The 16,298-nt window shown below is 36.0% G+C and overlaps 1 protein-coding gene across 1 annotated transcript in view; it reads right to left on the bottom strand.

Annotated features, from left to right (window-relative positions):
* PTPRN2 (protein tyrosine phosphatase receptor type N2) overlaps nucleotides 1–16,298 on the bottom strand; it is a 634,832-nt gene that overhangs the window by 344,830 nt on the left and 273,704 nt on the right. Inside the window, exon 11 of the mRNA XM_066200727.1 lies at nucleotides 5,133–5,212. Coding sequence (XP_066056824.1) covers nucleotides 5,133–5,212 — 80 coding nt within the window. The remainder of the gene's footprint in view (nucleotides 1–5,132; nucleotides 5,213–16,298) is intronic.

Genomic DNA, 16,298 nt, shown 5'->3' with positions numbered 1-16,298 from the left:
CCTTTCAGATCATACACAGTGTGAAAACATGAATTTTCACCAACAGGGCAATAGAAAAGTAAAAAAAAGGCCCAACAAAGAAAAGCTAACCCCAAAACCATCCGTACCAAAAGTTTAGTGACAAGTCACAGAAATAAAAAAAAAATAGAAAAGTTTTCATTTTGTTCCTACATATACATTAAATAAATTGAAATTTCTGACTTTCCATACTAGTGTGCATCACAAGGCACAAGAACTTGCAAACAAGACCTGTTAATTCCCCAATATCTGGTTATGCACTACCTTTCGTTATGTTGTCTGTCCCTATCACTACCATGCCTACACTATGCACACAGCCCTTTGCTTTTCAGCCTTCACCTAAACACCTAAAATGTTGCCCTTCAATACAATACAAAAATATATGTAAGCATGACTCTAACACAAAAAGGCATTTCAGCAATGCTGAGTGTCTGTGCCCAAAACTTCTCTCCTACACCTGTTTTTCATGTGTTCAGTATATATATGACCATTACAGGCACCTGGTGCCAAAATCTTTGCTTGGAGACTTCAGAAGTTTCCGCTTTTCTAATTATCACTGTCCTTGCCTAAATGTTAGGATTCTGGACTACGTATAAAGTAATTTCTTTCCTCATTTCTATATCAAATATTTTACAATTTTATATAGAGTTATCTCACTGATAATTTTTCCCTGCTAGGTTTCTCCTGACCTTTAAACTGAAAAGAAATACAACCTCTGTTTGTCTAAATTATGTCATGCCAACTGTAATTACTCTTAGAGCAGGTCAACCCCGTCTTGAGAAAGTTTATTTCTTCAAAACATTGGGATGAAATTACACTGCACCACTGAACCTGACTTATTAAATAGAAATAGGCCAGAGGACAGCTACTTGATGAAAGATGTATTCTATCATTTGAATGTCAAAGTGTGTGAAGCTGGCAAAATGTTGGGTATCCTGCTCTAGAACAAATAAAGGTATTGTTAGTGTGAGAAAGCAAGCTATTCACAATTTTAAATTACTCTGTTGTCAGCTTCTCCATATAATTATGTAGCCCTAGAAACTGGAAAAAAAAAAAAACCACAACCAAAAGTAATCAAAGCATTTACACAGAATTTGAACTGTGAATTACTGGGAAAAAAAAAAAAAAAAAAGTTTTATTAGCAAGAATGTCTCTAAAGGATTTTAGAGAGCTTCTTTTGCCTTCAAATAGGTCATGGGCGCTCCAAGAAGAATGAACCTCAAACACCAAGAGAACAGAGGAAACCAGTTTTATTATAATACTACCATATCTCTGGTTTTTAGTGGATATTTTAAGTCATCCACCTCCTTGCATAGATGCTAAATCGTCCCGTGTCTTCTCTAACCTGCACATTTTTCAAACTCCACAGAGGAGGATGGAAAATTTAAATAAAGTTTCCAATATTTAAACTTTAAATAGTGCAAGGAAAAAATGAAGTGTATCCATTTTGATTACAAAAATACATGCTACATGAATAATAAGACCAAATTGCTGCACAGAAACTGTTCCTGTGGCTATCAGTGAGACTTGCACGTACATAACATCTGCACAAATAGATTCCTTTTTGAAAATCTGAATAATTTACATTCCTATAATTATTATGGCATCTGATTACCTCAATTTCCAAATTATTTTCATTTCTAAGGATGTGACAGACTGTGAAATTCTTCTGTCCATTTGGTCTATTCATTTTCTGTAAACAAGATCTGCTTTCTGAGCTCCTGGAAGGATGTCAAGTTACCTAATAGCAGTACAGCATGGAATTATGCATTTACCTGTGCCGACCTTGGAAATATGCATTGATTTATTCTCCTCTGGCTTTCCTTGGGAAATTAAGTACTTGGAATACTTTTCTTCAAGACACCATTGACTTTAAAAATTTGTAATTACAACTAGAGCCTGAAAAAACTTCTTATGTAAGTATATATTGCTGTTGATTTTTTTAAGAGAATTTATTTTTGGCTTAGAGATCTGGAAGTAAGAAGTTTGCTTAAAATAAATGAACTGATTAGTGAGTGCATTGACAAGCATTGCAACTTCATGAGTTAGAAAGGAAAAATAAGATACTTTTAAAATTTAAAATATTTGATGGGTGGATAGAATTGTGAGCTCTTTTTCTTTCTTGTTTTTGGTGGGGTTTTTTTTGTTGGTTTTTTTTTTTTTTTTGTAAAGGGCAAACACAAGGTTTAGTTATAACAATGCTATGGCCACAATGAAATACCAAGAGGAGCTTATGTAAAACTCCTATAAAGCTCTTAAGCTCTTTCTGCAGCCATCAAAACCTGAAACTTTTAATTCACTAAGCAAACAGAAGTTAGAAAATGCCTGGGATTTAAATGTAATAAAGAGTAGACAAAAATTACTGTATAAAATACGAATTTAAATTGGTTAACCTGCAGAAATTCATAGAATCATAGAACATTATGGTTGGAAAAGACCTCCAAGATCATCAAGTCTAACCTTAACCAAACACCACCACGCCCACTGAACCATATCCCGAAGTGCCACGTCTGTTTGGTTTTGAACACTTCCAGGGATGGTGACTCCATCACTTCCCTGGACAGCCTGTCCCAGTGCTTTAACCACCCTTTCAGTGACATTTTTCCCTAATGTCCAAACTGAACCTCCTTTGGCACAGCTTGATGCCATTTCCCCTTGTCCTGTCATTTGTCTTGGAGAAGAGCTCAATCCTCACCTGGCTGCACCTTCCTTCCAGGCAGTTGTAGAGAGTGATAAGGCCTCCCCTAAGCCTCCTTTTCTTCAGGCTAAACTACCCCAGCTCTCTCAGCCACTCCTCACAGGGTTTATGTTCCAGATCTTTCACCACTTTGTTGCCCTTTCTCTGGGGTGGCACTATTTTGTCCCCAGAATCTCCCTGCTTTGTCAGCAGCATTTAAGTTAAGGAAGTTGAAATCAACTACTTTGATTCCAGCAGTTAGAAAAATCAAAATATTATATCTTAAGAAGTTTTACTGAAATAAACGAGTCAGCATTTTTACTTTTCAGAGTAGCTTGTTAGGAATAGGCCAAGGCACATCAGGAATCTCCTGGACTTGACAATGTTTCCACAGTCTTGCTAAATTTCAGTGGATGTCAATTCCATTAATTTCCCTATGTGTAAATTTCTGAACACATGTATTCCTCATAATCCACAACTGGAAAAACTACAAACTGCAGTCAGATTTATTTTAAACCTGCCTTCTGTCAGTTTCATCTGTTCTTGCATTGCAAAAGCAATTATACAGTTCTGTCCACATCCACTGTGGAACTCATAAGCTGACAGACCTTTCTCACAAGGTACTCATGTTTTAAAATTTTTTTTCCAAAATACTTTCCTGTCTTACTGCACCACTTGTTATGTGAAAGATATTCCATACTTACAGTCATGCCTTCTGCCTTTCCCTGAATCTTTCCATTTCAACCAGAATTTCAAATCTCTCTGAGGTATGAGAGGTAGTATTACATGTGGTATTTAAACACAGGAAAAGGACATATTTATGAAAGAACAAATTATATTATTCTGTCTTATTCCTTTCCAAATAATTTTTAAAAACACTTTCCTTGTTCAACTGATAATGGAGACTGCACTGTCATTTTCATCAAATTACCTATTACTACACTAACTACATTACTATGTAGACCTTGTATGCAAAGCTATTTTTTCTCCATATGAAAATTTTTACGGTAATTTAAAATGAAATTCATCTGCCATTTTGAGCCCATTCACTCAGCTTTATACATTTCTAAAATCAACTTTCACCTTTAATACTGTGAATAATTCAGTATTAGCAGGACTTCTCACCATCCAGCTCACTCTCTTTTCTAATTCACTTCTGACTATGTTGGATATTACAGTCCCAGCAGAGATCCTTCCACCTTTTTTGCTGTCTTAGCCTTTTATAAAACTAATAATTTATTCCTAATCTCTGCTTCTTGCCTCCTAACCAGTTAGTGATTCACCATTTTTCTGTTCCGTATTCCACATTCCAAGAAATTACGAGTTTCATTAGAAACTTCTGGGAAGACCTTGTCAAAAGTCTCTGGCAATCCAGACAGGCTCTACCAACGGAATCATATTTGTTGATTCTTTCAGAGGGATTCAATGAATTTACAAGACTGGAGAGGTAATTGTTACAAAAAAGCCGTATTAATTTTTCCTAGGGAAAAAGTCATACCCAATCATGAGTCACATAATTCAGTGTTTATTTTAAATTCTGAGTTCTGACAGTACACATCCAGTGTTTTTGACATGATGAAACCCTTACTACTTGCTCATCACCGGTTATTAAGACCCTTCTCCAATGCAAAGGTTCTGGCACAGGAACAACCCCAGTTCTTTCTCTGACTAAATTCATCCATGGTAAAGCAAAAGGTGAAGTTAATGAACAGTTTGGGGCCCCCAGTGCTTATTTACATGAACATTTCTTGTTTCCTTTTTCAAGTAATATTGCATCTTGTTTACTTCTGATTTTTAAAGCCTATCAATCGAGTAATTTGGAAGCAAATCAGTTAGCAAATCAGATACCTTGCAGAAATTATTTCTTGCAGTCAACAACTCCATAATACAGTTAATAGCCAAGCTACAAAGGAGCCAATGGGAATCCTTAGAACAGTGGTACTTATTCAGAAGCAGCTTAATTCTAGAATACAACCTTTACTTTCAAGATTAGCTTGTAGTTGAAACTGCTTAAACAGCACACCAACAAAGGCATATTTCTACCATTTTTTTGTTTCAGAAATTAAGGCTAAGGTTTAATAACATTTTTGTTCCCTGAAAAAAACTATCAGAAAAGTGAAAGCATTACACCCTCTTTAACAAGTGACCAATGTGTTTTTATGAGTTTTTGACAACACTGAAGAGTTTTTCACCATGCTGGAACTTGACTACAGCCAGCATCTACTTATTTGTCTTGACAAACAAGGAAGTCTCAAAAAGTTTTAATGGACTCAAAGATGTTAAACTTCAATTTTTAATGCGCCACTCACCTCTCAACTCTCTCCCTTTAAAAGTCAGTCTTCTGGGAGAACAGGATGTGTCTGTGCTGTCTGCAGTGCTACTGACTGCTAAACAGATGTGGGTGGTCACAGTTTGGGAAAGGAGGACAAGGACTTACCTGCTTCTTTGGCAACATCTGCAGTTGAAATATTTTGGAGGTTTGAGTGCACTCGGAAGGTCACAGCTGGTCCCAGCACGCTGAAAGAGATTATTTAAAAAATGTAAGACTCATAATCAAGAGACATGGTATAATATTCCTTATCAAAATAGGTTTTTAAAGAGAACCTATTAAGACACCATTTAGCCCTCTTCCTTTTGCTTCATTAGCTACATTTGCATACATTTTTATACCTCTTGTGGTTTCCTGTGTATATTTTGTGCCCGTCTGAAAGAATTTCAATGACATTAACTAAACTTCAGAACACTCCTGTAAATACTGTTCTTATTATGAAGATGGCAAAATGGAGGCACTGAAATTGCTATTCACACAAATACAGCATAGATCATCACTGGAATTCAGCATCCAAAGAAGATTACATGTATTTTCACATTTCATATTCCTAATATCAACACTACTTCAGTTCCTGTTGTAAGAACTGCAAGTCAGAGGGACAATATAGAAACTCAGAATATTTATCTTAATCATATTCTGCAAGAATATGTGTGGAGAAGAGATTCTGGACATATCTGATCCACTAGCTGGCTTTGACAAGAAAAGTACCACAAAGTATCTATCATTTAACAGCACAGGTGATCACTTCTTGGAAAAAATTTTGAGAGGAAATTATTTGACTCTGTAGAGACCTTTCTGTGTGTAGCCTGACGGTCCTTTATGGCACTAAAATTTATTTACACTTCCTATTTGCACTTCCTATTTACAGAGGAAGGTACTAATTAGCCAGATGTAGAGTGGCAATGTACCCAGGGTTTCACCAAAAAATACCATTGGGCAATTTTAAGGAAAAATAAATTCGTATTAGCAATGTTGCACTCATTCTCCATCCATACCAATAAACATCCTACATACACATCTGATGAAAGGAAAGAAGAAAATTCAGGTCTTATGTCCTTAAAACTATACTTAAATACTTATTTACATAAGAAAAATACACATAAAAAAAAAGGTGAATGTATTTTTGAAGAAAATTTTCTGGGGAACAAGAGACTATAAAAATTAAAATGCAAGAATTTACAGAGGAGAAGATAGAAGGGTCTCAAGAAAAACAAAAATTGGCACTATTTTATAAAATTTTACTTACATTATATGTATCATGCAAGTTCCTAAGGTTTTTTTTACTCATCAGTGAAAAGAATTACATTTATGCTATGAAGAGCAATCCTGCTTAAAAGGTGAAGTGCATGGGCTGGAACTGTACATGTAACAGCTTTTGACTTCCTATAGCCATGGCTTAGGAGAAAATGAAATCTGAAAAACTGTTGCATTAAAGAAAGAACTTGAAAAATATTTTGTTGCAGGGCTGGCTTGAAATGAAGTATTAAGTTATTCTTTTAGTAACATTTTCATCTCTTACAATCATAGAATGGAGAGCACTTAATGAAGTGTGCTTAATTGCATCACATATATCCTAGACAGAAATACCTTTAAACATTTTCCAATTCAGGCAGAAAAAACCTTTTCTTAACTATAAGACTTTGCTTTGAGATCACAGAGGGAATCAGAGTAAGAATAAGAATAAGAAATATCCTTTCATCTTTTACTAGCAAAGCATGCACTGCACACATTTTATTCCGGAGTTAACAGGGACTGCCATTAATCAATCATTTTTCTTGAAGTACTCTTAGGAGGAGGGGAGAAAAAGAAAACAGATTTAATTGTTAAAGGACACTCTAAAAGCCTGGTCACTAATGATCAAGAAACACTTTTAATAATACCAGGCAATTATAAAACATTTTTCAATGTCATATTAATATCATAGATTAAAATACTCAACAATTGCAAAGTACTTGACATAACTACTTTGCAAAAACCCAGACTATTCTGTCACTAACCCTGAGATAATCAACCATAAAATGCACCTTTCAGGATACCAAAGACTGACTAACTAATCTTGCATTGTCCTTCTTTCTGTGTTGCCAGCCAAAGAGAAATGGTGATTCCTCTCCAGGTGCTCAGATATTTAAAGTGCCATTAGCAGTCTCCTTTAAATAAAAGCAGCATCACCCAAATATGCAGCTCTTGCATGACCAAGATAGGATATTTCAGATATGCCCCCAAAATCTTCACTGCATAGTCCATTATAGCTCATAACTAGGAACCAACACTAAATTTCAGCCACAATGTAGTTATACTTTGGCTCTATCAGCAAAGACAAAATGTTTCCTGCCCTCCTTCCCTTACCTGAATGCTTTACTTTTCTCTCTCAGCCACTCCCTACTTCCTCCCACTTGTCCTGCCTGCCCCGCTCCCTGCAGCTTGGCCCTTCCTGGCATCAGTAAAATCACATAGAATAAAACTGGATCATTTCAGTGACCCAGCTGTGGCAGTGAGGGACAGGGATTTCCAAGGAGTGAAGCCTGTCAGCAACCATCTCACTATTCTCTACTGACTCCACCTGGATAATCCAGGAACACGGGAAGATCCAAGTCATGCCTACATCAGTGTTGTCACAAGTATTGTCATTTCTCCTCACAGCTCAGGGAAAACAAGAACAAAAAACAGGGCGAGGAAAACAATTCTGTAAGCAAGTGGGATGACACTGAGTTAAGACCATCCTTTTGCAGAAAAAAGAATAAAGCTCAGAATCATTTCAAACACCCACTCATATGTTCTGCAGGACATTGTTTTCCTCTACTGTAGCAACTGAATTCTTGCATGTAAGAAATCACCTGAGCACCACATCTGCATGGCTTCACTAGGAACATTTGCAAAAATACGGAAAATAAAGTGGCTTTTATCACAACTTTTTGCACATTGGCATTCTGTTTATTTAAAAGCAAACAAAAGACCTTGAGATTACTTGGTCAAAATTGCATTTCTGCTTGATGTTTTGGGAACTGACTGCTTCAGGAGCTCATAAAATGAGATTTTTCTCATGGGGGGCTTCTGGCAAAAGCACTCAATAAATAAACATTTCAATAACAAAAGATGCCCTTTAGGGAATTCCTCACTGTTCATTATGTGTTGGATGAGAACATTTAAACAAAACCAGTAATTATTTGATTGCAAAATATTTTTAAAGGCTTTTCAACCAGAGGTCAACTAGCCTGTAAAAAGGTTCCAAGATGTATAAAATGCACCCCTGAAAGGAACCTTAAGTTGGGGAGATGAGACTGCTTTGCCGTGTCATACCTCCTGAAACCTGGCTAACATTTAATGGCAATTGTCTTCAAACTGCTCTAAATACAGGGGCTTGCTGAAGTGCCCACATTTCTTTATAAACTGATGAATTGCAAGCAAACCATTCCCACAGATGAGGGAGGTGCTGGGGGAGCAGAGGCATCACTCCTAGCTGGTACCTTACCGCAGCTGGGCAGGAGAAAACCACAACGGCCAGGCTGAAACCTCACCCACCTCTGACACCTGCTGCAACTGAGGTTAAAAATGTAAGACACTATTTTTTGTCTATCCCTCCCCTGAGCTGCACGGTGCTAGAATTAGCCCCAGGTAAATCTGTAGTAATTTTTTTCTGACGCAAATCAACTCATACTCACTTAAGTAAGTGATGATTGTGAATTGCAGAAGGTATCTGGACTATACAATGTAACTGCACTTATCACTTTTTGATACAATTTTTTTACAAAATGTCTTACAATTTTTTTTTTTTTTTAATAAAGGTAAACAGTTCTGGCTACAAGGCTAATAAATAGTGACTTCTCCCTACACAAAATATAATGTCTATAAAACCTGCTAAATTTATTATTCAAACTTTATCAACTAATTACCCCCCCTGTTGGCTGTCACAACTTTTGCCTTTTTTTTTTTCTTACAATAATGTTGCCTTCAGTCATAATAAGGGTTTTTTTAACAAAGACATTCAAAGCATATTGCAAATTGTCACCCTTATGTGCTGTTGTCTTTTATTCTGTTTACTAGAGATGAAATAATTACAGTGTTTATACCAAAATGACTTGAAGGTTGATTGCTGATTTAATAATATCCCCTCCCCTTGGGTTTATATTTCCCATCTGAAGGTGGGAGGGTGCACAACACACACAGAAACAAAGAATATTCTTTGTGTAAAATAGAAGTATTTCCTTTTGTTAATTGTTTTACGACTAACAGCATTCTTATATTTTCCCTGTCAACAAATGAATGATCTGAATAAACAGAGCTGGAGCGTGATCAATATGGCAAAGTCCATATCACTTTCAAGCCGTAGGTTATAATTATATTTATGAATGACAGGATTTAAATCTCCATAAATTATGCACCAAGCTTTTCATGCCTGTTCCTCTCCCTCGTGTGTGCATATTTCAGTATCACACTGCATGTTCACTGAGAGATGCAGTCACAGTCTATCATACCCCCTAGTGGAAAAGGATTTGAGAAACAAGTGCCAACATGGGTCTGTGTACTCCTGAAGATGAGACACAGAGCTGATGCCAGATGGAAATGATTTGAGGTGGCATTTCATTTTTAAGATACAGGCAGAGTGCAATTTCTCAAGACTGGTGGAAGATGAGAGGATTAGGATTGGCTATTTCGAACATGAAACATTCTCTTAATGACCCTATTTTATAAAACAGGGCTTGTCTTAATAAAGCTTAGATTTGAAATTAAAGTCACTACTTGTCTATACGTTCATTTCAAAATCCTTTAATCTCTGGAGGTTAAGAAAAGCAATTAGTAACGCTCCAGAGGACTGTGCAAAGCAAATTTTATAGCAGTGAAGGTAATTGTCTCAGGAAACGTTTGGTAGGCTTGAACTAATGACTTGCAATGTGTACACATTTCTGTGCCTTCTGTGTTTAGGAATTTGAAGCTTATATCCATTGTTTATATTTCACTGAAGCCGCCTTTTCACCTTCTCAATTTTGGAAAAATTAAGATGTTCATGCTGCTGTAAATGTTTTATATATTATATTTAGAGGTATGTAAACATACTTACGTCAAATCAAATCAATGGGGAAAAGTACATAATTAGCAGAGGCGCTTTTGTACTGCAGTATGTTTCTACAATATGGTTTACAGAGAAAAGCAAAGACAGAAAATTGCAGCTGGACATTGACACATAACACATGGATAGATTAAGAAGTATACACTGGCTATTTTGTTCTCTTTCCAATACTCAGAGTAGCTGTAAATCAGTTGACCACTTGATTCAAGTTTGACCAATATTTTTGACCAGAACTGTTGACCGGAAATTATTTTGTGAAGCATTGCATCATACTGCATTTACATTACACAGGCAGGTACCTGACTGAGCTTCAAAGATTCAAGAAAGCTTGCAAAAGATGTGTTGTGTTGACCTGCTACAAAATAACATCCCTGAACTGTTGAGTAGAGAATTATTGATCATCACTCAGACTTAATACTAAAAAGGCACACATCTCTCACTCTTTAATATCGTCACTGTTCAAAGATTTGCTTCACTTTGCACCTGGACTGCAGAAATATCAATGTGGAGCTGTATGTATTCTCACATTCCTATCGACAGGTATGTATGCACAGCCAGCGATCAATTAAAAAAAATCATTTTCTGTTTTAGCAAAATGAGTTTTTTGAGCCCTTCTCAGGAAACACTCAACAAGCTCCCCAAAATGAAGAATGATGCACAGTGTTCCAGAACACACAGCAAGTAACAAATTATCTATTAATATCCATATCCTTCATATACACTAAGCATGAACCGTTTGCACCATTCTCTGAAGTGTTCCTGCACTAAACACAGCATAGAGAGAGAAAGTTAAAGACTTGTTGTACTGCCATTACACCTGGTGTTTGACAGTGACCAGGTACTAAAGATGGAAAAGCAAAATCCCTGCTAAGGGAAGGACATTAATTGCAGTGCCCACCAGGTAGTGGCTGATTTCCTATCACCACTTGAATTTCATTAGAGGGGTTTTCACCAGGCAGCTGGGAGGCATAACAGGTAGACCACAAAGAATAGAAAGATTGACAGTTTCAGAGCAATCACGTCTTGCAAATGTAGCTACATGGAAACAAAACTTATGTCTGGATTTGACGGTTGCAGCCCAGATTTACTTCTGCAAGTTACATTCTTCATAAATCAGGTGAGGCCTTGGACACCTTGTCGTGCCCTCTTCTCTCCCCCTGACATGATAAGTGCTGAGGAGTGACTGCACAGAGCAGCATTTCAGGGGCAGAGAAGAGGCCACGACAAGGCGTTCAAATAATGAAATGCCTGACACACTACTGTCATTAGAATAATTTCCAGACTGAAGTCACAGGAAAGAGATGACTGGTCCAGCAAGGGATGCTTTTCAATAACAGCAGTCCATGTCTGGTGGATCCCTGATACAGATACTAAAAGATGGAGCTTTAATTATTGTACATTAATCATTAATTTTGTATTAATCATTTAATCTATATGCATCAAAATTGTGCTAAGTACACTGATCCTAATTTACATTGCAAAAGATGATGAAAGAGTATTTTAAAGATTTTACAACTTGCTTAATCTGAGGTGAAGATTATTTTGCTAAGCCTACAATTTAGATGATTTTAAAAAGAGACAACGCTTAATTTAGAGATTGATGCTACACTCAGTTTGCCCTATTTTTATTCTTCACAAAACGTAACTTTTGATGATTACTCAATATCTATGAATAATTTGCAGAGTTTTAAAATAATTTTTCTATTAATCTGTCACAAGCCATGAAACTTGACATTTTCACCACACCGAGTACATGAAAGTTGCCAGCTTTGCCTGCCATGCAAATGAGGTTCTTAATTACAGTATTTAAAAGAACAAACCATACAAGTGCTATAATTTCTTATGGTAAAAAAAATAAAGTGTTTGGACCCTGTGAGGGTGGGAAAATGGTCTCAAAAAGCTTCCTAAATGTACAGTAATTTTTCTTCCACTTCCCAAGGATTAAGCTAAAGGATAAAATTTATGAAATAAAAAAGGGAAAAACCCCATTCTATTCATCTTTCCATTCTCCTTTTTTATACCTTTATATCTACAAACAGCAGACATTTTTAATTTTTCACCCAGGAAGCCTTCAATGCATTTTACTGGCTTCAGCCCTACTCACCCTCTACACACCTGTGTTGTTAATGGAACTGGCTGAAAGCACGTATAAAATTTGTCTGCTGGGATGACAGTCACCTTTTGCTCTACTCTCACAAGTGACTTTTAATCCTTAATGAGGAGCATGACTCACATGTTAGGGTTGTTACAGAGGTACAGGTTCGGAATGCTCAGAGCTTTGATAGGATCCATGTAGGACACAAATTTCTCACGTCACTATTAGGCAGCACAATGAAAGACGAAAAACCCCAAACTTTGCTACAGTCTTAGTTCAAAGGGCTACCAAATTCTGAGTGTAACACGCAGAGCTCTCCTGCTTGTCCTCATAAGGACCTTTGGGCTTCTCCTTTAGCTCTGAAAACACCAATGACAAGATTTTTTCTTGAGGCTCCCTTGCCATCTGTCAGGTAGCGATATTTCCTTGGCAAAGAAGGCACTGCAAGTGAAATTTATTGGGCTGTTTCAGTGGCACATACGCATGTATATTTGCTCTGTCTTTATGGCTCTCAAGGAATACAAACCCTTCTACATGCAGGTTGTAATTCAACTCATTGACCTGTTTATGCAATATTTACTGGCTAGGCTGTAACAAAACAGCAAAATAGTTCTTTATCTTTTTCGGTTGGGCCAGCAGGTCTGTAATGCTCATGAAATCCAACCATCGGGGTCACAAAATGAGAGAAAAAAAAAATGTGTGTTTGTACTTCTAGGAAAATTAGGTAGCAAAGGGCAAGACGATCAAGACAGAAATAGACATAAAATAATTTTTACATTTCTTCTAAGAGGTTATTCTTTTAAACAAATCCCTACATGAAAACCTTTTTTAATTTCTAATATTAGAAATTCTATTTGTGGATGAAGCTTTAATTCAAGAGTGAGAATCACAGTTCTCTGTTTCTATTCTCATATCTGTCATCATCAAGTCTTGTACCATTTTAGGGAAAATGAAGCAAACTGCCTTGCGTTTCAATCTACCCATCTGCAGAATGGAAATTATTACCTGTTAATAATACGTGAAGATTTATATAAATTAAATGCAATGGCACACAATCAACGACTTACTTGAAAGAAAGGAGTATATCCGACCTACCCCACAATGTTATGAACTTTGATTTTATTAAAAAGAGAATATGATGGCATTCTCAGTCACACAGAGATGAGTAGTAGAGAAATAAGAACTTAAAAAAAGATAGACTTCAGAAGTTCACATATCTATAAAAACCTTCTCCTGAGCAGGGACCTAGGAGTTCATGGAAATGCATCAATAAGAGTGGATTCATTCTGATTTTGATTATGAGGGTGCAAATCCTCTGTTTTAATGAGAAAAAATGTTGCAATAAAAAGCCAAGCACCATACATATTTGTAAGAATCTCCTTAGATTTTTATAGCCTTTCTCTTCTGCAACATAGAAGTCATAAGATGCTGCAGGCCAAAATCTTCCCTGTTATCTTAAAGATTTTTGTATTCTTCTAGCAGGAAAGTTACAGTAGAGAAGGCAAAATTATCTTGGTTATATGCACATTCATTTAAGAAAGGAACACAAAATGTATTTTACCTCAGGGGAAAAAGCCACAAGACTAATGCAATGCTAAGGTTATGGAATCACTCATTTTTAAGAAAGGAAATGCATAGTTTAAATTTTCACCTTTTTTCCCTTATCATCATTCCTCTAAAAAGTGATGAATCTTTATATTATAAATTAGTTGTCAAATAGGACAATATGTACCAGAAAACACAATGTAATTTCTTACAAATGCTTGCATGCGATGAGTTTCAGCAATACATTTTCACATAATTTGTTTCCCAGACTCATTAAATCTGTGGGAGAAGTCAAGTTTGAATAAAAGGGGTTCCATTATTTTTGAGTTATGCTTTTATAACACTTTAAACAAGAATATGTCAAATAACCACGGTTATTTGTTTGCTATTTAAAATCAGAGAGCAGATGAGAAATACTGCTCAACTTTCTTGAAAGGTCTATCTTTTTATTGAGACTAAACATGGTAGAGTTCAAATTGAAATACAAATTTTGATAATTTCTGGACAATAAACAGAGTGGAAATAAAAAAATATTTTTTTCTAGCAAATATTACAGCATCTTAAGGAGAGCAGGATGAGCTATAGAACATTCCTCTCAGTAAACCTAAATTACATAGACAGCAAAATCCAGAATCTGACAAATCTGAAAAAAAAACCCCCAACTTTGCAAGACTATTAATCCACAGATGTTCAACATGCAACACAAGAGAAGATTAATCACAGCAAATCAAGGAGAATGGAATCATAGAGAATCTGCACAATGGAAGGAACTTTTCAAATGCAAACCTAACAAGACCCTGTGCTACCTGTCCTACCACTGTTCAGTGGTTAAATAATCCTCCCTCACACTATCCTGCCTCTCAATAATTCTCTGAGTTGTTTACATTTAGAACATACGTACACCACATGTCATAACCCATCAGCACAATGGAGTGAAAATACCAAGTATTGTTCCAGTGTTTAGGTTCTGCATGACTGAAGATGATTAACTGGTTGATTGAATTTTTCAGGTGTTATAAAAATAACACGACAAACAATGAACAAAACCTATAGTGCATGATCAGGACACTACAGCCAATGCACATGTTTATAATAGGTGAGGCTGGGTGATCCACTCACCACTCTGCCTGCCCAACACTTCCAATTTGAAAGTGTTTTAAGCTTCTCCAAACTTTCACCACTTGGTTTGATTTTCAGATATCTTCCTCAGTTCAAGTCCTTTTCACTGGGATGGTTGGCTGGCTTTTCAAATTGTATTTATTCCAGCCCAACCGTTCCAGTTCCTAAAAGCAGAGATAATGATCAGCAGTGTTTGGTTGTGTAAGGACTCTTTCAAAGGGAGGTGCAAAATGTCTCTAACTCCAGTACTTGGAAACAAGAGATCTGAAGCACAAAATGAATGTGCTTGTAACTGTCCTCATGATAAGCCTTCTAAATTCGAGTTTTTGTTAAAAATCACTCTTTACACAAAACTGTTAAAAAAACCCATGATTAAAACTATGGAAATGCTACTGTAAATCAGGAAAAATCAATCTTACTTCAAATTCAGAAATGCAGTCTTTCTTTTTAAAGTGTTTTTTCAGTAGGGTCCTTGAAAGTCAAAGATGAATGGTGGTCAAGTAGTAGAGAAGATATTTTCAGCGGCCTTAATTTCAATTTTATCAGACGTCAGGAAGTATGTTTCAAATGAAGTATGGAATAACATAGATTGAAAGGTCCTATCATTACTATAAATTCTGCTGGAATCATCAACTTCAGACATTTGAGGAAAAATAATTTCAGGAATTTATGTATTTATTTATGTATTTATTTATTTATTTATCTTAAAGGCCAAATACCAGTGTCTGAATGGAGAGCTGACTTCTGGGACTGCTGAATGCTCAGGTAATTGAATGCTCAGCAGATTGAAGCCAATGGGATCTCTGCCTCAGTCAGGGAAGTGTGTGTCAGAGGAGGCTGAGTAAGCCATACAGTGAGACATCACACTGGACATCTCGTAGTGGCAAATGCTTTGACAGTAATCTTTTCATTCACAACTTCAGCTCTGGATGATCCTCATAAAACCCCGCATCTCCTATGACTTAAATGTATCAATTCATGTTTGCCAAACATTTTGATAGTGTAGTGAAGAAAGCTATAGGAAAAAAAATCCAAACCAAAACAGAAGGAAATAGGGTTTCTGACCTCAAAGCAGAACTTGAATAAAGTGCAATAAATAAAACCTGAAATCACACATTGAACAATAAAAATAAAATGAAACATTGAAGAGCTACTCATTAACTGAGAATTTCTTTTCTGATTATGAAATAAAACAGTTGGCTGTAGAAAAATACATAGATGTGATTCAATATTTCAGCAGTCTATCATAATTACTATTATTCAAAAGATTGGTCACCTGAACAAAAAAAAAAAAAAATGGATGGAGTTCAGTCCAAAGTCAATTGTTTGTTTATTCTCATCACCTAAATAAAAGCATTTTACTTATAAGTCAAGCTTAGTTAAATTTTGAAACTAGTTATTACTATGAATTTATAGCATTTTCTTTTCAAAATGTCAAATCACATTG

This window comes from Chamaea fasciata, unplaced genomic scaffold, assembly GCF_029207755.1.
Source record: "Chamaea fasciata isolate MVZ Bird 193981 ecotype frontalis unplaced genomic scaffold, bChaFas1.0.hap1 SCAF_1, whole genome shotgun sequence".
NCBI lineage: Eukaryota > Metazoa > Chordata > Aves > Passeriformes > Sylviidae > Chamaea > Chamaea fasciata.
This window is presented reverse-complemented; position numbering and strand designations above follow the sequence as displayed.